This window comes from Catharus ustulatus, chromosome 22 (assembly GCF_009819885.2).
Source record: "Catharus ustulatus isolate bCatUst1 chromosome 22, bCatUst1.pri.v2, whole genome shotgun sequence".
NCBI classification, from domain to species: domain Eukaryota; kingdom Metazoa; phylum Chordata; class Aves; order Passeriformes; family Turdidae; genus Catharus; species Catharus ustulatus.
This window is the reverse complement of record NC_046242.1, coordinates 2,461,016-2,484,195: the sequence shown is the minus strand read 5'-3', so window position 1 is coordinate 2,484,195 and position 23,180 is coordinate 2,461,016. Positions and strand designations below refer to the sequence as shown.

General features: G+C 39.5%; 1 protein-coding gene across 4 annotated transcripts in view; it reads left to right on the top strand.

The window, feature by feature from the left end:
* The window catches only part of BRIP1 (BRCA1 interacting helicase 1), a 100,029-nt gene that overhangs the window by 45,632 nt on the left and 31,217 nt on the right, over positions 1 to 23,180 (top strand). The window contains exons 21-22 of one of the 4 annotated variants that reach the window (XM_033078198.1): positions 3,032 to 3,247; positions 3,864 to 4,021. In XM_033078198.1, the coding sequence (XP_032934089.1) occupies positions 3,032 to 3,247; positions 3,864 to 4,021 (374 nt within the window). Of the gene's footprint in view, positions 1 to 980; positions 3,248 to 3,863; positions 4,022 to 23,180 lie in introns of those variants that run through there. The other 3 variants (XM_033078200.2, XM_033078201.2, XM_033078199.2) reach the window with 3 other exon arrangements.

The window sequence follows — 23,180 nt, the reverse complement described above, 5'->3', positions numbered from 1 at the left end:
AGTTGATATGGCAGAAATTCCAGTATTGAATTCCTAAATAGAGAAATACATTTATTTAGATAAATCAATCTAAATTAAAATCTCAAGAGAAATATTCTTAATTTCTATTAAACAGTGCTGAAGTTGCTGTTGGTCTCTGCCTCTGGAGCTGTCCTGGCAGGTGCTTTGCAGCCACATTCCCCAGAACTGAGCATCAATCTTGGCTTCATCCCCACGAGTCTCCACCTCAGTTTTCCTCAAATCCTCTGCACCAAACCCCTCTGGGCATTTTTGTGTCTAAACAGATAACAGAAATCACTTAAGCTCTGTGCCACACTCATCCACTGGCCCACAGCCTCTTATTTGTCTTGCAGAAGATTTGTCTGTCTTTAAATCCATAACATTAAAAAAAAAAAGAAGAAGAAAATCCATCTCCTTTTCCTTATCTGGAGCAGATTGTTCCTTTCTTGAGCTTGTGGTGCCTCTTCCTTTGATCAGAAATCCTTTAAGGCAGGGCCTGCTCTGTGTCAAATCACACTCATTGAAACTTTATATCAAATTAACCATTCTTTCTAAAATATCTATTAAAACATCAGCACTTAATACTCTGATTTCTTGAAAAAATTTCTGTCCTCTAAAAAATCAACAGGTGGATAAAAGCCCTTTGTGTCCTGCTGGGTTTGGAAGGTAAGGGGTGGGCTGTTTCTTTTGATGTAAATTCATCCTTATTTTGTCTTTATATTTAATAACTGTGTTATTTGATATGTTAGAGGTAAGAATATTCTTTATAGGTAATATCTTTATGGTAGTTCTCAGAATTAAATGCTGCCCAGCCTGCAGATGGAAGTGAAGTCAATATACAGAATTTCTTAGAATTATTTATTTGGATTTATCACATCTATCAAAGCTAAAATATTGAAAATGCTGTTCCTACTTTGATAGAATAGCTCAGTATATTCTCTGTTGCCTAAAATAATAACAGCATCTTGAATTTATTCAAGGATTGAAAGTTCAGAGGAGATGCAGCAGAAGGAAACCCCTCCGAGAGAGAAAGGTACCACATCCATGGATTCAATTCCTGTTCTGAGTGCTAAGGTGCAGGGGAATTAAAAATCATTTATTCTTTCATTTTTCAAGTGAAATAATACAATGAAATAGTTTCTTCCTGATCTCTGATTTACACACTCAATAGATACTTTTGTTTTTTGTGGGAAGCACAAAGGCACCAACCAGCCCAAGCTGCTTTGCAAAATTCCCAACTGAAAGGCTGCAGTGTTAGAGGCTGGAAAATCCCTCCTGTTTTATAGGAGTGTTTCTCTTCAAGTAAGGTTAAACATTTCTAGCATGGTGTATATATTGAATTATTAACTAATATAAATGATAAATGATAAATAACTCCTTTGAGTGTTTCAAGTACTGTATTTCTCTGAAGCATTTTTGATAGGTTTAATTTTATTTATATTTAAATGCTTCAATCTGCATCATTACTCCATGCAAACCAATATTTCCATTAATTTGTGCATTGCCTTGCTAGAAGGAAACCCAGAGGCAGCCTTGCAGGAAAGGACTTTATTGTGTTGTGTGTGGAGCTGAAATCCTGCCCCAAGCACAGGGTAAGATCAGTTGTGTCATGGGGAGGATGGGATTTCTTATCCACCCTTTCACCTCCCCACATTTGGATGCTGCAGGGATATTTTACAATAATTGGTTCATTTCTCCACTGGATTTGGTACCTGGATAAATGAGTTATGAGACCTGCAGAAAGCCTTTGAGGGGAGAGAAGGGAGTTGTGACAAGAACAATTATTTAAAATAAATTTTCAGTGGTCCTGCCACACTGAGTTTTGAGCTAAAATCTGATATTTGAGGGTTAACTGAAGGCAACTCCTGCCATTATGGGAGGCTGGAAGGAATTATTTGCAGCATAGTGGCCCTTTCATTGGGGTTTGTTCCTTCCCAGGATTAGGTGTTAATTTGCTACCAGTTGCTGTGAGAAGTTTGGTAATACCTTGGCACAGAAACTCAGTGAATCCTGTGCAGGTTTGCATGGAACTATCAAAAGTCTGACTGAAAATCCAGATAATTCCACTGCTGTTCTTCAGTGTGTAACCTGCCTTGTATTAATTTGGTTTTAGTCTGTTGTGACACATTGGAAATTCTTTGTGTTTTTGTGAGACACTTTCATTTAGGAACGTCTAAAAGCTGATAAAAGTAACAACAACTCAAATTTTAAAAATAAGCTTCATCTTCAGGCCACTGGGCCATGTGTGATAATGACCTAATTACAAGATACTCTCATCAGTCTCATGCAGAAACAATTAGGGATGCTGCAAGCTTAAACAGTCTGGATCTGATGAAACCAAGACAGGACAAAAATTTCTTCAGCAAACCAAACCTGTGCCTGAGGGAGAATGGGAAATATTCCATATTCTGCACCTATTAACACCAGGACAGATTAAAAAATCCACATTGGGCAGCCCAGGTCATGGAGGCACTTCTTCCCTCCCTGGTTTCCTAAAAGAACTTTAAAGATTTGGGTAATCTCATCAGGAACCTTCCATCCACTCCCTGAATTTCTCACAATCATCCTATCCCTGTGCAGGACCTGTGAGATGGAGCTCAGGGCTCAGAGAAGCATTCTGAGCTACAGGAATGTCTGCACTTAGCAGGGAGGCTGTTGTCAGCAAGAAGTTTTATGTTGTTTAAACTGAATCTCAGATGCCAGTTGATTGAGGAAAGTTAAAAAATCTGAAAATGAAAAATAAATGGCTTTATTCAAAGTGGATTCAAGCTCACTGGTTGATTTGGGAGTAATAACAAGGGGAAAATTATCTGTTGAAAAGTAAATTTTAGACACATTAAAAATTTTAAATAAGGCCTTCTTCCAAGGGCCATTCCCAGCAATAGAAGTCTTTTCAGTGCCTGCAGTGGGTATTGGATCAGGGCCTAAATTCCCATCTTGTAAATGTGGAAAGTTTGCAGCATGGTTGAACAGTACTGTATTGAAAACCATGTGTGTATGTAAGTCTTACACCCCACTTTTTAAATTATAGGAATTTTGAGAAAAGCTTGCTACAGTAATAGTGAGCTGCAAATAATCTGGAAAGTCTTCAGAAATGCCAATATAAGAAGTAAAGAATCCATTAATGATTGTAAGTGTAAGGCAGAGGCCATTTCAGAGGATGATAATGTGATGATGGTCATCTCAGATGCTGCAAGTCTTGCTCACCTTAAAGAAACTTTGAAGATTTATCAGATGCCAGTGGAAGGTAAATTCTTACTGATAAATTCATTTTTCAGTTAAATTAAATACCATTCACAACCCTGACACCCTTCCCCTGGACCTTTAGGGGAGCTCCTGGTGAGATTTTCCTTCCTCAGAGCTCTGTGGGCTCTGCATGTTTAACAAACACAAGAGGAGCTCCAGTGTCCCCTGCACTCCCAGATTTGTTGGGTCCTTTCAGAATATCCTGATGAAGAATAAAAGAAAAGAAAAAGAATCCATTCCTTACCAGTTAAAATCCATGGAGTGACCACATGTACCCCGTGGTTAAATCCCAAATGCTGGGTGTGATAGGAAATCATTGCAGGTGCCAGCCCATGGAATGTGCAACCTTTGCTTCTTCAGGTGACAGAGACCAAAAATGAAATTTTTATTTCATATATGGGCAATTCTGTTCCCCAGCCAGTGCTGTTAGGATGGCACAGTCAATGAGATGGGATTTTTTGCCCCAGGGACTCATTTTTAGGAGGGATTACTGAGCATTCTTTACCATCTTTCTGACATTTTGAAATGTGAAATACAACTGATAAAATGACTTTTATCTCTTCTAAAAAAATCTCTCTTGATTCCTATAGAAACCACTTTTTCTTTCTTTTTGAAAGACCTGAATGGCAGTTTATGTTTAAATGCTCTTTGGAATGAGAAGGAATCTTCTCTGACAAGTTACCTGCAGTGCAGGAGCTGTGTCCTTCAGTCCATCTCTCCAAGCCCTTTGATAGGAGCTGAGGTCACTCATTTCACTAATGAAGTGCAGTCATGGGTAAGTCAGATCAGTTTATTTTGTGTAATAAAATCATAAAATACTAAATAAAATACTAAAATGCTCTTTTTGTAAAAGGTAGGATGAATATTTATCTAGATAGTTTTATATGATTTATCTGATTTTTACCAGAGATTTGAAATAATAGTTAAGAACTGAGTTCAGGTGACTGAGTATATTTGTCTACACCTAATTTGTTGCAATGTCTGTAATATTAAATCTGAAAAGGGATATGAAAATAGCAGCCATCCATGTCTTTCATGAAAGGAAAACCAGAACAAAACATATTTACACAAGTGCTGTAGACTTGAATTTTCAGACATGTACTTTTATGTTGGTTTTGGCACTACAAAGCAAGAAGTTAATCAGCCCCTGAAGGATGAACATGGACACGGTTTCATGGAGTCAACAGGAAGAAATTGATTTGTAGGTATTGTATTTCAGTGTGAATAAATGGAATTCTCAATAGGAGCCTTTGAAATCTGGATGAGAAAACTCTGTTTTTCTCTCTGAAAAGGGGAGGGTGAGGCTCCACCCTGAGTGCTCAGTGCAGGTAAGCCCAGGACACCTCTGCCTTCCTTTTCCTTCATTTATTCCATGAATAGAAACACAGTTTTTAATGAGAGATTTTGGAGAGTGAATCTTTGCCAAAAGCTGAATCTGATCCTGATGTTTTGGTCTGTGTGTGTCATCAGCAGCTGTCCAAGCTGTTTGAAATGCAGAATGTGACAGTTTGGTGATGGGACAAGGTTTGTGAAGTATAATTTGCCATGAATTTTGGGATTTCAAACACCACCACGAGGATTTCATGGCATTTCTAACATTCATTTTGTATCAAACATAAAGAGATGTTACACTGAGGGAATTTATCCTGGCAGAATATGAAATAAAGGGATCCTCAGAGGTAAAATGAGTTGATTTTTTATTTTATCTTCTCAACTGTCCTTTTGTGGCTCTTCCATCCCATCAGCTGGGTTTGGCATAAAAATGTAAAACAAACCAATGTGTTCTTCTGAGCCCACCTGGAGATTGAACTTCTGTTTTTTTTAGCTAAAAATCCTCATTTAACTCCTGCAGATCTTCTGATTTTCCTTTCCCATTGTTCCCTGTTACTCTTTCTTTACCCAGCAGGAAGAGCCCTCAGAGCTGTGCAGGCCTGCAGGAGCTGAACCCCCCAGCTGTGGTTTGGGGAGTCACTGGGAGCTGGTGCCTTTGGGATAGACACATCTGATCTCTGAATGCATGGTTTGGTTCAGAGAGAGAGGGGGAAAAAATATTCCATCATGTTCCACAGGGCTGGGAAACCTTTGTCCACCTCTGCTTTGGGGGGTTCATTAATGTGCCAGGTGATTTGAATGTGCCATTTGAGGGGGTGAGGAAGGAAACCACTATCTTTTTATGAATTTTTTAAAATTTTGTGTGTGAAAATAATCATATATATTTACAAAGGTAGGATGGACTGGCAATGAATGATGCTAGAGGTAAATACAGCTTTAATTTTATCACCTCCTTGCTTTAAATCCTTCTGGCTGTTATCTTGTAATTGGGAATATATTCATGTAAATGAAGGCCCACAGAATGACTCCAAGGAGCTGAAAATGATGATTTATGATGTGCTATCATTTCCCAGAGCAAACACAGATGCACTAAAGTGAAGAAGCTGTGATTCAGTCACTCTTAGCTCCCAGTTCTATACTTTTGAATCCAAGCTCCTGCTGTTGCTGAGCAATATATTTGTGGAGATAAAATCAACATTCTCGTTCCTACTGCTGCCCACCCTGTGGTAAATCATGTTCATTGTCAGGAGGTATCGTGTGTCATCTCAAATTGCTTCGTGTCATGTGCTGACTATAAATCAAGTACAGTTGGTTCTGGAAGGCAAGGAATTGTTCATTTAATAGAAATCACATTGCTCCAGCAAAGCAAGCTTAAAATAGGATCCCTGGATTTGAGAGCTGTTATTTACTCCTGGATTTGGTCACTCTTTAAAGAGGCAATGCTGTATTTTCATTACTTAAATTTAAAGTGGGATTAACAAATTGCATCTTGTACATTTTTAAAATCTCCTTTTTAATCAATTATTTCTATTTAAAATTAGGTTTTTAAATTTACTGCTACATTTCTACAAATTCAACGACATCCTGTGTTCCCCATTGACCTAGAAACCTCCATTAACGTGAAATCAGTGCCATCTAAATCATTATTATTTTTGTTTTGCTTAAAACCCCCTAAATAATTGTATATTGCTTTTTGGGGAATAGAATTGTGTTTGTGACATGGAATAGAAGGCAGAACTTTGGAATTAGAGAGAACAGGCAGCACAAATGTAGGGGTGCTTTAAGATGTCGCTTAGCTAATGTACTAAATCATCCCTCGTATGTTAAAAGGCGAGCGAAACCCACAATTAAAATTTTAAACTTATTAAGGAGTTGTTGCTATCACTGATTAGACAGTCAGCTGTTGAGACAGTAGCTTTTCTAGAACAGGAGATTGTTTTGTTCATCACGTTACCACATTTGGCAAACTTTTATCTTAATGCGCCTACGGGGAATCGCGGTGTGACCTCAATCTGAGTAAAGCCTCGCTGGGGCTGGCGGGAGGTGCCAGGGCCCTGCTCCCAGACTGAATATTTGTTATCACATGTTAATCAGATTCATCATTCTGTTTAATAAAGATTTCAGCTGCCACGCGAATGCATAATCGGCTATGTCTGAGTGCCCGTCTTTTGTCTCGAGCAGATTGCTCCAACTGTATTAAGCATCATTAGACAAAAATGAGCACCTTATTAATTTGTCCTTTCTGTGTTTTCCAGCAGATTGGGCCTCATTATTATGCAAACACAGTACACAGAGCAGCACCAGAAGTAGCTCATTAATGTTTCTTTCCCCTTAGTACGTAACAGATTATTATTGTGAAGTGTGCATGAAATAATTGCTAATTACGTGCCTTAAATTGTACAGTGATTGTCTGTCTGGGCTTTTCACCAGGTTTAAGGGTACTGTGGAAACCATCAGAAGCTACAGGTTAACAGTGCTGAAGCCAGTAAAGGGGAAGGGAATCACAAAAACATGCATTTTATCACACGTTTTCCTGCCTGGAAGGAGTAATTAGGACAGCTCTGGATTGCTTTGTAGTTACCTCTCACTCCGCTGCTTATTGTAAAAGAAATGACTCCCAGCTGGCAAATAATTTAATAGATCTGTCTGCCTGTGAATAGATGCAGGGGAGTTTGAACCGTGGACTTTTGGTAAAAATCCAGCAGATTGTGCAGTGGTAAAGCTTGAGTTGGATCCCTCATTTCCACACCACTAAAATCTGCATTTCCAAACGCTGCTCTTTCCACCATGGCTCTCCATTTACTGTAATTCTCCTTAAAATGTGTAAGCATTACAGAAATTACATGTCAGGATTTGGCATGGGGCTGCAGTTTGACAACTTGGTGCTAAGTGTGTAATTGGTTTAGGCTGGGAGTGCCTGTCCCTGATCCATGGCACAGCTCCTGTAATCTGGCTGCCACCAGAGCTGATAAGACTTGGCCACAACTGAAGTTTTTGCAGCACTCAAAATGAAATCCTGATCCATTAAGGGTTTGCATGGATTTAGCTTTATAATCTGGTTTAGAAATTGTGAGTGGTCAGATCTTGGATCCAGGCTTTGTTGTGGAAAAGATGCCATGAAAACCATGACATCAGCTTGGCTTTTCCCAACCTGCTTTTGTTGACAATCTCAACTAAATGGAAGAGTGGCTTTTTCTGAGGCAAAGTGTTTGTGACTGGCAATTATTTATTGTGTAGGAGCATTAAACAGATATCTTGGGTGGTTAGGAGGAGAATAACATTCATCTGACATTACTTACATTAAATAATTGTAGTGTCTGGCTGCATTTGGTTGATATTACAGAGTTGCTTATGTCAGCTGATACCACCAGTTAAATGTGGTGGTGCCTTCATACAATTAAGATAAAACAAATGGAGCATGTGAGCTGTAAAATATTCTCTAAACATTTCACATAGATCATTACTGAGAATTTCTGAAGCACAGACCTATATTACACTTCCAAAAATTCAAAATGAAATTGTTCTGTGGAAACCAAATTCTGTTTACTGCACTGTTCATTGTTGGGCACATGGATATTGACTTGATAATCCCTTGAGAGACAAAAATTGAAAATAGTTGCAGAAATAAATATTTACTTGCATTATTTGAAATTAATATATTGCTATGAACAGGCTCAGCTATTGATGTAGAGGTTCTGCAGCCATGATAATAATTTTCTTTGTGAATTTTCAGTGTCTGTAATAACTGTAATAGAAACTCCTCTCTAAAGCAGCTCTCACCAGCAGTGCAGCCAATTGTCACATCATGTCCACAGTGGCTGCACACTGAAATTGTCACATCTCCTTTGGACAATTTTCCTTTTCCATCACAATTTGTATTTTCCTGTTCTTTTTCTGCCCTGCATTTTGTCTTTCCCTGCTACTTTGAGTTTAACTGATCTGTTTAGTTACCAATTTGAATTAATTAATTTAAACAGAACTATTTTTTTCAGTGTGTGATTGTGTTTCACATGAAAGGCTGTGACCCACACATCAACTCTTGAGCAGTTGCCTGTTGAGAATTTCCAAGAAATAATGTTCTGATGGCCAGGGAATATTGGAACTCACCTGACTTTGTGTCAATGGATTAAATATTTTCCATGAGTCTGGCTTTCCCTTTCTGATGCTGTGCATCCAGAGATGACCTTGGAAAAGGTTTTTCATGTTGCTTCTTTCTGCTGGTGCCAGAATCATTTGTCTCCCAGGAATTATCTGTCTGAATTGCTTTCCTTGTGCTTGACACTGAATATGCTTCTTTTCACTCAGCCAAAATGTGTTTGCTCCTCCTGTCTCTGTCAGTAGATCCTCACTGGGGTCAGTGCTGTTTTCAACTCTCTGGGAATATTGTTTGCTGAAGCCTTATTAAAGAAGAAAAAAATATATTTGTAACTCTGGGAAGAAGGTGAGCAGTGTTTCAGCAAATATCTCTATGTGTGTTTGCAAAATCTGCCATGTATTTCTCATCACATCCATGTTCTCTGAGAGCTCTTAGGTGTCAGGGCCTGAATATTTTATTCTTTAATTCCTTGAGGGCTATATTTAAGTGAAACTGAATCCTACTGAGTGAGAAATAAATGTCAACCTCTGAATCCTGCCCTGCCAGAGCTCCTCCCTGCTCATGCCTGCCAGAATAAGCCTGACATCTTAACTTAGCAGAATTATTTGAATACCACTGTATTAAAATTTGCTTTAAAATATATAAAAATTCTTTAAATATTCTTTAAAAAGAGAGAGATGTAAAAATACAGGGACAAACCTGCTATTAGCTGCCCCAATGTGTATTAACAATAAAGTGCTGAGACAGTCACAGCTCTGTGATTTATTGTCTGCCTGCTGCTGATAATCAAGTGATCTTTCATCAGGCAAGGCCAGTGCTCACTGAAGCTGTGAGTGGCAAAATGCAATCATTCCACTTCTTTCCTGGTGCAAAAGTAAAGCTTGGCTTAAATAATCTTGGGTATGGAGCTGGCTTGGGAGGAAAGGCTGAGCTGGAAAGGTTCTGCCCTTTCCCCTCTCCCATCTCACTCTGTGCTCCAGGCTCCACCAGGGCAGCTCCTGGAGAAACTGCCTTGCAAAATGCATCTCTGCAATGGTTTGGATTAAGAATATTGCCATTTCTGTGGGATTAACTTTATACTGGTTTATATCAGGTATCTGACTCGTGCTCCAATCCCACAAATGGTTTTTATCACTGAGATGAGATCTGGGATGCGAAGATGCAGAAAATGAGCGCGCTGATAGCTGATGCTTCAAAGCTATGGAAAATGTCCAGTAGCAGCTGCTGAAATTCCAGATTCAACATTCCAATTGTTTTATATTCCAATGAACAGCCATTGTTGCAGGCCAGTATTTGATAGTGATTATGGCAGGCCCAGGGTGCAGCTGCCACTGACCCCTGCAGCAGCCGTAACAAAACCCCTCTTTGTTACCACTCTGGGAAATGTCTTGGCCATTGTGGGGCTGAATTCAAACCAGCATTGCAGTCATGCACAGGGAAATTAAAAGCTCCACAATTCACTGACAGGAGGCTAAATGTCTATATTAATGATCGTGTTCAGGTCTTTTTAAAAATTAACTTTGGTATCTTGTTACGTAATTAAAATGGAGGTGAAGTTAAGGTATCTAAACTCATCATAAATTTAATATACTGAACTCTCCCTTCCTGTACATTTCTGTGCTATTCTAGAATGTAAATCTCCAATCAAGGTAAGAAGATTTGTAATTTAGCTTTTCTTCTCAAAGTGAGTGTGCTTTCAAGTGCTTGGACAGCAGCTTTACTAAGTGATAGCCATTCCTCACACTTTGGGTGCCAAGTGGCTGCAGCAGAATAAAAGAATTCGATTTGTTGCAGATGTTTTCTAACTCTGATACCTCTGGGTTCTGTGAGCCTTTCCTCCTTGCTAGGAAATTAGAATAAAATTGATTTATATAAGGTGAATATGGTGTTCTAGATTTACATAATTAAACTCCACAGCCTGTGGCATGCAGGGATACTCCCTGTAGTAGTTCTGTCTGGCTTGCTCACTGTAGGAATTCTACTTTGGGAGCTTTTCTACTTCTTAAATTGCAACCATACAGCAATAATATAAGGTAGGGGGGTGAAAAGACAGACAATTACCACCATTCTTCCATATGTAATTTGTGTATGGTATTGGTTATTTTTATTGTTGAAGTTCATAGTTTCTTCCTCTTGATGGAATACAAACATTTGGCCAAATTCTTTCCCAGAAGTAAGTGAAGCCAAACATAAATTTGGTTCCTTCTCCTCTCTGAATGGCTTGAAATAATAATAATAAAAAAGAATTGGCTAAGAGTCGAAATTTTCCTGGTGTTTATAGAGAGATGTGTGGCTGTACAAAGATTTAGCCTTGTCTCTCTTCAGGAGAGGAACAAGGCTATCAGCTAAAGCAATACCTCAGCACATTTGAATTCACATAAATCCTACGTGACTCCAGGCAGATTGGAGCTCTCAGTCTGGGGGTGAAAAAACCTCTGTGAGTTTAGCCTGTGTTCATTGGGTGCTCAGGTTAAAGTTTAAATAGTCTGCATTAATTACTAAGTAGGGACTGTGTCCCTTCTGCCATCTACATGCTTCTGTGGGTTATTTTTAAAGAATAATAATTTCTAAAAATGGAAGTTTTCCTTCTAATTGATCTAGACTATTCCATGTCTATGCAAGACCTCTCATATTTTTTGTTAATACAGTGTAGAGAATGGTGGCTTTAGCTGAAGATAAAAGTACAGAACTGTTCTTGGGCAGTTTTGACATTGAAGTTTTCTGTTTTATAAACCTCAGCTGCACTTCACACTTGTGGAAACTCTAAGTGTCCCTCTTATTTTTAACAGCAGCCCAGAGTATGGTTGAAAGAGGCATATTTCCATTTTGGCTTTTGTTTGAGCAGCTTCCAAAACATCATTCTACTTTTTTTTTTTTTTTCCCCCCTGGAAAATTTGCCAAGTCCAGCTCAGATTAAGTTTCTCTGTTAGATTTGTTCTTTTAAGCATCTGGATCAGAAATTGTATCCCATACTCTTTAGTAATGAAACATTTGGAAATCATCTGAGAAATCACAGTAAGCCACGATAGTGCTGTGCATTCTTTCTGAAAGCAGAAATACTTTGCAGAGTAGTTTGGGGTGGGGTTTTTTGGGTCAATGTGATTTTGTTTGACCCACCCCACCAAGAGCTTGCACCTCATTCCCCTGGGGCACAAGCAGGTGTTGTTATCTCTGAAATTATTGCCATCTCTTTAATCAGTGCACAGCACCGAGATGCAGATAGATTCCATGCCAAATTTGAACATTCTCTGATATTTATGGGTGGAAAACTAAATAAATACAGGTTGTTTTTATTGTAACTCATAAAGCCACAAGCTAAGGAATGATTTGGTTTGGGTTTTTCTGATGCATTGTGCTATTTATGCTTTTTAAAAGATGAATCCACAGTGGATGTGTAAGTTCATCAAGGCAGCTAAACCCCCTGTTTTACTGGTTCCAAATGAATCATTAGAGTTTATGGTCATAGAAAAAATGCTTTTCTCATGTCATAAATGGGAGAGCCATTGTATAAAGTTGGTGTGCTCATGCTGTACTTGGAGGAGAACTTTTATTGAAGAGCAGAGCTTGTTGAAGAGAACCAGATCTGGACTCCAGGGGTAAGGAACTGGCACATCCTCTTCATTAGCTGGAGCTGGAGCAATGTTTGTCCACTGAGCAGAGCCCCTCAGAAAGGATGGGGAAAGGAAGATGAGGCACTTGGGGAATTTGGAAGGGAATATGTGTGTTTTGCATTACTTTTTAGGCAAATATATTTATTCACTGCAAAGAATTAGTGCTGTAGCCAAAACACTCCTTGCATTCCCCCACAGTCTGCTGTCCACATGATCCACTGGGATTGAGAAGCAGCCTTTGTTTTGGGTGGTTTGGGAAGTGCAGATGTCTGACTGTTAATGAGTAGTTCTTGAACTTTTGAAAATTTATTTCCCAACTATTTTGTTGCTTTGAAAGTCATGCAAAGCAATGAGAGAGCTGCCATGAGTAGAAGCAGAATGTTGCCTTTCTCACAGTCAGATTTCAACTATCAGCTGATAAAACAGACCCCAAATATAAACCACTTGTTGCTTTGGGGTTTGTTATGAATGTCACCTTCAGGGAATGAGGAAGAGCCAATTTTCTCTTCAAGAGAGTGAAGTTTTTACTCCTGCTGCCTTCTAAACTTGTGTTATCTACTGCACTTTGTTATGTGGTGTCTGCTGTGAAATTTCTTCCCTCCCAGTTTGTATTGCAGCCATTATTTCAGAAATATTTAGCTTGGCTGCAAAGAGAGTTATCAAAGGGGACAAGTCAGAGACACTTATCAATAATCCAAATTTGTCCTTCCCCTCCAGCTTTATTCAGCTGCATTCAGGGAAATCACATTTGTTTGACATTGGCTGCCATAAACCCTTAGCAGTGTGGGATAACCTTGCAGAAGAATTTATGGCAATATTTAATCTGTGTGTGTGTGAATAATCAGTTTTCTCTGTGGGATGTCCCTGGCTCATGGGTTCATCCCTTCCCTGGCACTTTTTGTGCACCAAGTTCTTTCCTTGCTTTCCAAATCCTGGCCTGGCCTGGCTTAGGCTTGGCTTTAAGAGCTGATTTCTGGCACCTTTTTGTGTCACCCCAGATCATTTATTTTTCGTTTTTCCCTAAATTTTGGGGCTGTTTGCTCCACTTGTATTGATGAAGGAGAAAGTGGCCTGGGTGCTGGTGCAGGATGTGGGGAACAGGAACAGGCAGATGGCTGCTCTGCTAATGGGGCTTCTCCATTTGCTCTCACAGGGAGAGGGACCTTGCCATTGTCACAATTTCTCAAAGCTCATTGATTTTTCATTCTAGCAGGATTTGTTTGCTTTTGAACCACTGCTGTGCTTTTATCATTCCATGCTGAACCTTTCACTGGGCTGCACATTTCACTAGTTTTTTGATACTTGCTCTTTTAGGATTCCAGCACAGAACTTTTTCCTTCCCCCTTTGCATTGAGAACACTCCTTAGATTCTAAATAAACCAGGCCCAGTCATTCTGTTTTATTGTTTGAAATAATCTAAGTGCAATATGATCTGTATTCCAGTTTTAGTTTAGCACTCCAAAATATTAAAATAAAATTTTACCAGAACACTTGTGCTTTCTAATTCTACGTTTTATTATATACCAGGTTTTTTTCCCAAAAAATACTTTTAAAAAAGCATTTTCCTAATTTAAACTAAACAAAACCCACAAAAGATACTGTGGATGAAAGCTCAGCTGTGTTCTGCAGGGTCTTCATCCTCTTCTGAAGGAAACTGGGGTGAAATGCCTGGAGATCAAGGTTGCAAAACTGCACAAAGTTTTCTGAAGCTGTGCTTAAGCAGGAACAGCTGCACTCCTGCATTGCCTCTTTTTTAATTAGTTGAACCCACTTCCTCCACTCTTAACTTCCTGATGGGCTGGATCTGGAAAATGTGAAGATAAGGATTTAATAGAGATCCGTGTTTACTTACTTCAGCATTTGGCTTTATAGCCCAAAATAATGCAACTAATTTTTCTCTTCTCCTCAATTTATCATCTTATTATTAATATTTTTAGAATAAGCTGAATCCTGATCCTTCAAAGCTTTGTTTTCTGCAGTTCCAGTTGTGCCAGCTGGCTCTGGGCACCAGCCAAGCTCTTCTTTAGAGCTCTCCCTCTGCTTTTTAGCTGATATTTCACTGCATGAGCACAGCCCTGCTCCTCTCAGGGAGGGTTCTCTGCTTTGATTGCAGTTGATTGCTGCTCATCCAAGGTGCTCTTGCTTTTCTTTTTGGCAGAAGTGGGAATGTCAGCCTTTAGAGCTCATTTGTCATCACTGGGCTGGAGGCTGACTCTCCCTTCATGACTCTGTGTTTAGTGACAGCAATCTCAGCTGTGCTGGGTTTAAATTGTCACAACTTCATCTGCAGCAGAGCCTGGGATGGTGCCTTGGGAAGGAGCTGAAGCAGGGAAGTTCTGACTGCACAAGAACACAAACACCAATTGTTTTGGTGCTTCATGACATGCCACAGAAAAAACTTGAAATGTGGCATTTAAAAGTTTTCTTTGTGCACTCCATACTAAACCTCAGGTACCACCCTAGACCTAAAAATTCAAAGCATAACCCAATTCTACCCCTGTTCTATGGCTTTTGTATCTCCTCATGATTTCTTTTAAAATTCTTTAGTATTCTCAATGCCATACTTCAAGGATTCTAAAAGCTTCTGGTGGCTGAGGTTTTTAAGATTCCCTTAAATCAATTTTTGTCCCCTGGTGTAGATCAGTGTGTGACAAAAGGTCCTGATCACATCCCCTGGCAGGGACAGTTATGGGAACCTCTGCACAAATTGTTGAAATGTTTCCTAAAGACCAGGAAGGTAGAACCATGGTGAAAAACCCATGGGGATGCCTGTGCAGGCTTTGGGGCTCTTAGGATAAAAATTTTCTAATTTGCAAAAGGAAACTGAGGTAGAAGAGGGTGTGAATGAGTAACAGGTTTACAAACAAATGGAGAAATTGCTGCTTATCTTGTCCCAAATGAGATTAAAAGGCCTCTTCTAGACCTGAGTGATAGGAATTGATGGGAATCTCTGCTTCCATACCAATATTTTTTAGGTATAAAAGAGGAAATATGCCTGATGATATTAATTTGCTGTTAACTAATATAGTACAACATCAGTAAGTGGCAGTTAATCTATCAAACTCATGCCATGACATCTTACTTGTTGTTTTAATATGTTCTAAGCATGAAATGTGTTTTTCAGGTATGTTTTACATTTGCACCAGGTAATGGAAAGTACAATATATTATGTGCTTGTGCCCCAGAGGAAACTTTTAAACAAAAATAATTGAATGCAATAAATCAGCCCCTGCTCTGCCCTGTGCTCTGCATCTCTAAGGGCACATTTCTAGGAAGCCTTGGTGGGAGTGACAGGATAACAGAGCCCACTGCCCTGGCCCACCAGATATCTGCTTTGTGTTCCAAGAGTGAAGAATAAAAAGAGAGAGAGAAAATGAAACCATTTCTTCAATAAGCAACTTCTTTCCTTTCAAAGATTTAGGGTCTTATTGCAGATTGCTGTTACCATTGGTAGTAAGCCTCTAGTTTTTCAAGTAATTAGGAACATCCACAAGCTAATAAATCTGCCCTGAAATTTTCATTTGCTTGTGGACATTGTATGAGTTTGTATTTAACTGTGTCTCTGCATGGATGATTTATCAGGTGTTTATTCTCCAAAGATTTCCTCCTAGGCACTGCTGAGATGATTTGATGCACAGTAGGTTTAATAACTGAAATGCTGAGATTATTATTCCTGTTTGCTGTAGGGTTTATTTACTCCCTTATCAGACACTAATCTGAAAGATTTCCTTGGCTTGTGAATGTGCAACTTGGTTTAGTTGATGCTTAGAAGTAGGAAAATCTCCTAAGTCACCACTCATAGCATCTGGTGCAGTGAATAAAAACTTAAATACAGTAAATATTGCCCTCTTTTTTTTTGTAAATTCAATATCCCATTTGATCAATTCATGGCTGTTTGGGCTGGGTTTCTCAAAAGGAGTTTTGCTCCTTTAAAAGTGGAGATGTGAATGTTTCCAAGGATATCTCAGTGGCAGAGTTTTAGAAAGGAGGAATGGTGTGGATTATAAATAATCCAGCAAAAATAAATGTAGCCTGGGCTTGCAGCCCTGGTTCATCAGCTGCTTTCCCCACCCAGGTGTTTGTTTAGCAGGAAGAGATGATGAGAGAGGAACTTCACCCCAGGCTGGTTGGACAAGTCCAGTGTGGTTGCAGTGCCAGCAGCAGCCAGGCTTTGTTATCAACTGGGGCTTTAAATCAAAACTCTGCACCATTATTGATCTCAGCACAATGAATGCTCTGCTGGGCTCTGTATAAATATTAAAAACACTCTGAGTGGAGCTGTCACTTCCCCTGTGCTTTTATCTTTAAGAACTACAGCTCTAGAAATGCTTTTATTCTGATAATAATACAGAATGAAAAATCAAAATTATTTCTCAAAGTATCTCTGCTGATTTAAACCTGGTTTGGAATCTTCTCCTTTGTAGAGATCTGTTTAAAAAAAATAATAAAATCTCAGCTTAAGACCTACTTAGCTTAGAATTCAAAATATTACCAGCAGACTAAAGCATGGTAGCTGAAACCAATTGCAAACAGATGGGATTTTCTTATTCTGATTGGCCATATGTTGCCAGAGGAAAAAAATGGAAAAATCCAGACAAAACATAACTCATCTAAAGGAAATGACCTTGATAGTTCTTGACTACTATATGGATTTTTTTTAGGGCTAACACATAGAATAGTCCCAATATTCTGTAAGGATGGCAAAATATTGTAATATAAGGGGTATGATGCTTGTTGAGGTGGTTCAGAGGGAAAATGCAGCTCTGGGGGGGGGGAAAAAGCCACAAAAACCTGAGCAAAAGCTCTGCCATAGACACAGGTGGAAACACAAAGTACAGAACTGGTGCAAGGCTGAGATGAATCATTCCAAGCCATTCTCCTGGGCATTCCTTCATGGAAATGAATAATAACTGGAAGTGTCTGAGCAATGTAAATCACACTTGCACTTGGAAAACCTCTTAAAATACAAATGTGCTCAATTTCTAATAGACTGGGAAGTTTATGGCTTTTAAATGGGCAGCTTTATGTGACTAACTTCAAGAATAGTTCATATTCACTTACTTTTTGGGCCTTAAATTCCCATATACACAGCAATTACTTGTAATTGTTAAAGAACTAAAGAATTGCTGTTGCTGTATTAAAATACACATCAAACACTTGTAAAGGCACACAGATGAAAGTGCTTGTGTTGTCTGTTGGATCTTTTATCTGAAGGGTATCTGAATCCACTAGGACTTGTCTGTAGATAAGATTTATATCTTTTTATGATGTATTTATAAATGTGTACAAATACAGGTGCACAGCATTCCCATATTTCATGTTCTGCATTATTTCTCTGCCATCTTTCAAGCTGGCTCCTACAGAATGTTTTTAATTGCATTACACATCACAAACTTGCCATAGGACAAACTCCATACTTTGGCAAATCCATTTAACCTCGATTTTAAACACCCTTCCCAACATTTGAGAGCTGATTGCACCTCAGGGAGCACCTCAATGGGCTTTGGGGGGATTAATAACAGAACATGCAAAGTAAGTTGACAGTAAAACTTTCACTGGTGTTTGGCTGAGCTCATGTAAATATGACACTGATGAAGTGTGACCAAATCCCTGGTTAAAAACTTCAACTCCTTCCCTATAGAAGTGGAAGATTATTCTGGAGGGGTATTATGCATGCAGAAAGTAATTGAGTATTTCTCCCAGTGGAGGTTTATATGTGGTGTTCAGGGGGTTCTGCTTAGTTTAAATTCTATTAAAAATATGTTTTAGTAACATTGAATGCATTGTTGAAAGTATCAATGAGCTTCATGGTTCAGTTCATCATTTTGTTCTTAACATGGCCAATTTTGCCCCCTTGATATAATTGTTAGTTGTCTAAAAGTACATCCAAAAGTGTTCATTATGATTAGGACAATCTCAAGAAGGTTTCTTAAGCAGTTTAAAACAGTTTCTACAGATGTAATTGAAATAATCCTCCCATTTTCCAAATAAAACTTCTGTTTTGGGGCAAACTTTGTAAATATTGTCTTTTCATTGCTCTCTTAAAAAAGACAAAGTAGGAGAAGTGAAAATTGAAAATTCAGTGTATAGATACAAAAAAACCATTCTAACTTCACTAAGTAGAATAAGGGAGCCCAGGAAATGCCATTTTTTCTGGAATTAGCTTTTAAAAACTTGTGTTTTTCTAGTGTGTATTGGTCTCTACCTGAATGGTAAATGCAGGGAGTATATTTAGATACTTGGAAAAGGAGAATGAGACAAAAATTCCTTTAAAAAGGAAAAACCCTGTGATCTATAAAACTTCAGACATGTTTAGAATTTGCTGTGCTTGTGGTGTGTTCAGCCTTTACAGTCTGCTGCTTGAGCAGGAGAATGGAGTGATTTGGGAGCACAGAAACCAAAATTTGGAAAAGAATCCACGGAGCAATCACTGAAGGATGGGAGCAGAGAGAAGTTCTGGTTTGGGATGGGCTCAGATACAACGAGCCCATCTCTGCCCAGTGTTTGTCCTCTGCAAAATCCTTCCCTGGCAGAGGCTGCAGAGGCTCCCTGGGCTGGGTTTTGGGTGCCCCTGGAGCTGGGAGGGATTTCCAGGTGAGCCCCAAAGGCTGAGCAGGCTCAGCCCAGTTGTGCTGCTGCAGCCAGCACAGAGCAGGGGAGCAGCTCTTCAGGCAGGGATCATCAAAGTCCTGTTGAAAGGTTTGGGAGGAGACAGCTCTGCTAACAATGCAGAGTTCAATTCACTGCAAACCTTGAGCACAGGAGAAGCAGCTGCTGAAAGACAAGGGAGGGCAGCTCCTCATTGTTCTTAACCTCTCCTCTCTGCAGCTGTCATAGTGAGAAATAATATATTCAAAATAAGAATTGCATAGATATCAAATCCTGAACAGCCATGAGCTTCTGTGTGCAGAACCACAGCACTAAAATGCCTCATGTGGCTGGAGGTGCCTTCTGGTTACAGCCAGACCTGTGTGGAGAGCAAAAACCAAAGCTGAAAAGGACATTTTCATCACTGCTGCCTCCATTCTGAAAGATCATTGGAAGCTTCATTACATTTGATTGCTTTGTTTGAAAATAATAACAAAAAAAAAAAGAGTTTCTAATGAGAAGAAGAAAAAACAAAAGAGCTCAGCAGTGAGTGAGAAGTGTTTGATGTGCATGAAAGACTTTTCCTGCATTGTTGAATTGAATTGTCAGACTCCTTGGAGCAGGTTGGAACATGTGCCTTGTGCTTAAATGGATTCCAAAAGCAATCAGAAATACTCATGGAAGAAAGCTCTGCAACAATGATTGATTTAATTATTCCAAGGATTGAAAAAGGGATGTCAATAAAGAATAAACACCCACCAGCTCTGGAAATCCACAAACTGGAATCTGGGCTATGAATCATTATGATTGTCCTGATTTTTTCCTCTCCTGGTCACTGCTGGCCACTCTCAGAAGAATGAATCTTGTGGATTCAGCTGGATGTTAAGCCTGGCCTAAAACAGCTTTATTCAAATTGGCAGAGCCCTTGGGAGATTTCTAGTCCAGCTCCAGGCAGGATTGAGTCCAGAGCAGCTTGGGAATTTGTCCAATTCCCAAACCTTGGAGGAAGGGTGGAGATTTCCCTGCCTCTCTTGGCACTCTGTTATTCCCTCACAGAGGACTTCTGGGTTGGTTAAACTGGGATTAAACTGCTGATTTCAGCTGATTAACCTGATTTTCTGGGTACCTGAATCTTTAAATTCCTGTCACCTTAAAGCACTGTACAGAGGCTGTCCAATGCTCATGCAGGTCTGCCCATGTTTTTAAATTATCATTATTTAATATTCAGTGGAAAGGGCTTTCAGAATTTGGCCCCTTTCAATGAAAAATTTCCATCACTTTCCAATCTCTCAAATCCAACTTGGAGGTAAAGGTTCTACACAGAGAAAAGAAAATAAACCCATCAGAGTTAGGCAGTAAAGAAATAAATATACTTTGGGCTATAAAAGGGTGTTACTATTCCAGTGCAGTCTTTAAGATTTTTTTTCCTTTTACTCTACCAGCTATTCCAATTAAATTAAGTACCTTTTATGTGTGGAATCAGCATAGAGTGGATATTAATTTGTCTCTTGAGTTTGAGTAAAGAACATAGCTAGTGTATTAACTTCATAGTAAGGTCCTGCTATAAAATATTTATCTCTGGAATGAATATGATTATTGTAGGGACACAGTGCTTAGATGTTCATTGAAATGGAACAAATATATATTTCAGTAATCCTGCAGTGGTTTGTTTAAATAAATTAAATCAATAGAGGTGTAGGTGGTAGCTTTAGTAAGGTATGAGACTTTTAGACATCAAATAAGTGACACAAAAACAAGACCCTCTATAATGGAAGGGAATTTTTTACACTTTGTGTAGCGTCCCAAATTCAATTTAATTTTTATTATTCTGATCTTTTTCAAATTTCTATCAAACATTGAAAACATTTGACCTTTGAATAGAGGGTTTCTTCCCCAGCTTTGATTTTGTTCATGCTGTGCATTATAAAACACTCTGTTATTTAACCTGTGTTTTGCCACAGAACTACCAAAAGAAAACTTACTGGGTTATCAACATTATGAAAGTGCCACAGGGTTACTTCAGTTTGAATAAAATTCCTTTCCTCCTGCAGGCCTGACCATGATGGAGAGGGGGCTTTGCTTTTCCTTGCCAGCTATTTGTATAAACAATAGTGGAGTTCTCTGATGATACAGAACTCATCAATAACACAAATTGAGCTGGTAGCAAGGAAATATTCTTTTTTAAGTGGCCAAAATGCTTCAGAACCAACCTCTGCAGAGCTTCAGATCCCTCCAATTTCTCTGAGTCTTTCTGTTACCAAAAATGGGCTTTTTGCTTTCTTTTGTTCTGTGTGCTGGGAACGTTCAGGATGTAGCAGCACAGTGAGAAGAATGGTGTGGGCACATGGGGAGGGTGGGGGCCAACCTGCACTGAGCCCCCTGTGTGTGCATTTCCAACACAATCATTAACCATGTTTCATCAGCTCTCTTCCTTATTGTACTTAACCTGGGGTCACTGTAATATTTCTTAGTTTTAATGCTTCCAGATTTATGAAAGGGTTGCTGATAAATTCTTTTAATCCAATATGGCTTATTGATTCATGGATTTGAAAGATCTTTAATATCCTCTTTTGTACCTTTGATTCCTTAAGTGTTACAAAAAGGCAGAAATTGGTAATTGTTGATAACAAGATCTCTGGGCCTCAGAACTGTGTCTCATTCATTTAAAGAGGATTAGGGGAGGCAGGAGCTCACAGAGCAGGAGCCAGGACAGAACAAAACCACAAATAGAATTATGGAGAGAGCACACAATAGGTGGTTTAAGCATGTCTGTTGTAACAACAGGACTTGGGTAATCACGTGTCCCACCCTGGGAGAGGGCAGCTCACTTGTAAAAGAACCCCTGGCTCCAAATGCAGTGATCAAACGCCTCCTGAATTACAGATGTTTACTTTCATCACTTTATTTGATTAGGGGCACAATGGAAGGATGGCGTGCTAAAGGGAAAAAGCATTTTGTGCAGGAAGGAAAAACTTGCTGCTACTGGAGAGCCTCTTAATTCCTGTCCAAACTAAAACTGCATCTCTCCTGCATGGACTGAGTCAGCACTGAATTGCATTAAAGCCACTAAAAGGATGAAGGAATTAGAAAAGTACAAAAGCAAAACTTGTCCAGGCACAGAGCATTTCAACTTTAAAATGATGAACCAATTAGTTCATGAAGTGACCATCCAGGAAGTGCCAGTAGCTGCTCCAAGCACAGAGCAGAGAGAGCTCAGGCTCTTTTTTCCTTGCTCTCTTTCTTATTTCTTTTTGATGTTTCCTAGAGTTCCAACATTTTTTTCCTATTTTTCCATCAAAAAAACCCATTCAGCTTGGCGATGTTCTGCTGAATAATTCATTTAGATCCATCCCCAGAGAGGCCTGGGCAGTCTGAGAGCTCTGCAGCTCCTGTGAAGGGCCCAGGTAGTGATGTGAGCTCTGATGTGAGCTCTGATGTGAGCTCTGATGTGAGCTCTGATGTGAGCTTTGCACTTCTCAGCTGGCCTTGAGATCACATCAAACTCTCCAGGTATTCACCTGATCTGCAAACACTGGCACTGGCAGCTCTTTTGGGACCTGTTCAGCAGGTCTCATTAGTAAGGTTCCATGTGAGGAAATACAAAGAAATGACCAGGAGAAAGGAGGAGTTGCACAATCCCTGTGCATCCCTGGGGTGTTTGGTGTGTGTCAGGATGGGAACACTCAGATCCAGCGAGTGGGCACGATCAGAACAAGAGCATGGAGGGAACAACTTGATTGCTCTTGCAGGGAAAATTCCTCCTCAGCCATGGCTGAGAAGGGTCAGGACAGTTTTATCCTCTGTGGGTGCACAGAATTGCATTTCAGGATGGTACCATGCCCAGCTGTGATTGTTAGCAGCCGTGTGCAGCTTTGGCTCTCAGGAATTTGCAGTAAAGCCAGCGTGAGTTCAGCCAGCGCTGTGGCGCTCAGCCAGAGTGCTTTCCCAGGGAACACTGTGCCAGAGATTTCAAGCAAGAAGGATATCTGCCTGATAAGTTATTTTTCTCTCTGGAATCTAAGGTTCAGATCCTTCTGTCAGCCTGCATGTTCTCCAATTGCATTCCAGATTTAGCTAATGATCTTGCAATGCTTCAGACAGAAAGTGGAAGTGAGCACATGAAGTGCCAAAAGAAACTCTGAAAGAAGTCCTGCTGTAGCACAGCAATAATTCATGGCTGATGACATTACCAGAAGTGATGAGTTTCACACATTGAGAGGAGATGTATTTATTTCATAAAATGGAAAGCTGCAAAATCAATAGGAACAGCAATGGGGGAGAGTGCCAGGACCAGCCATGGCATCCTC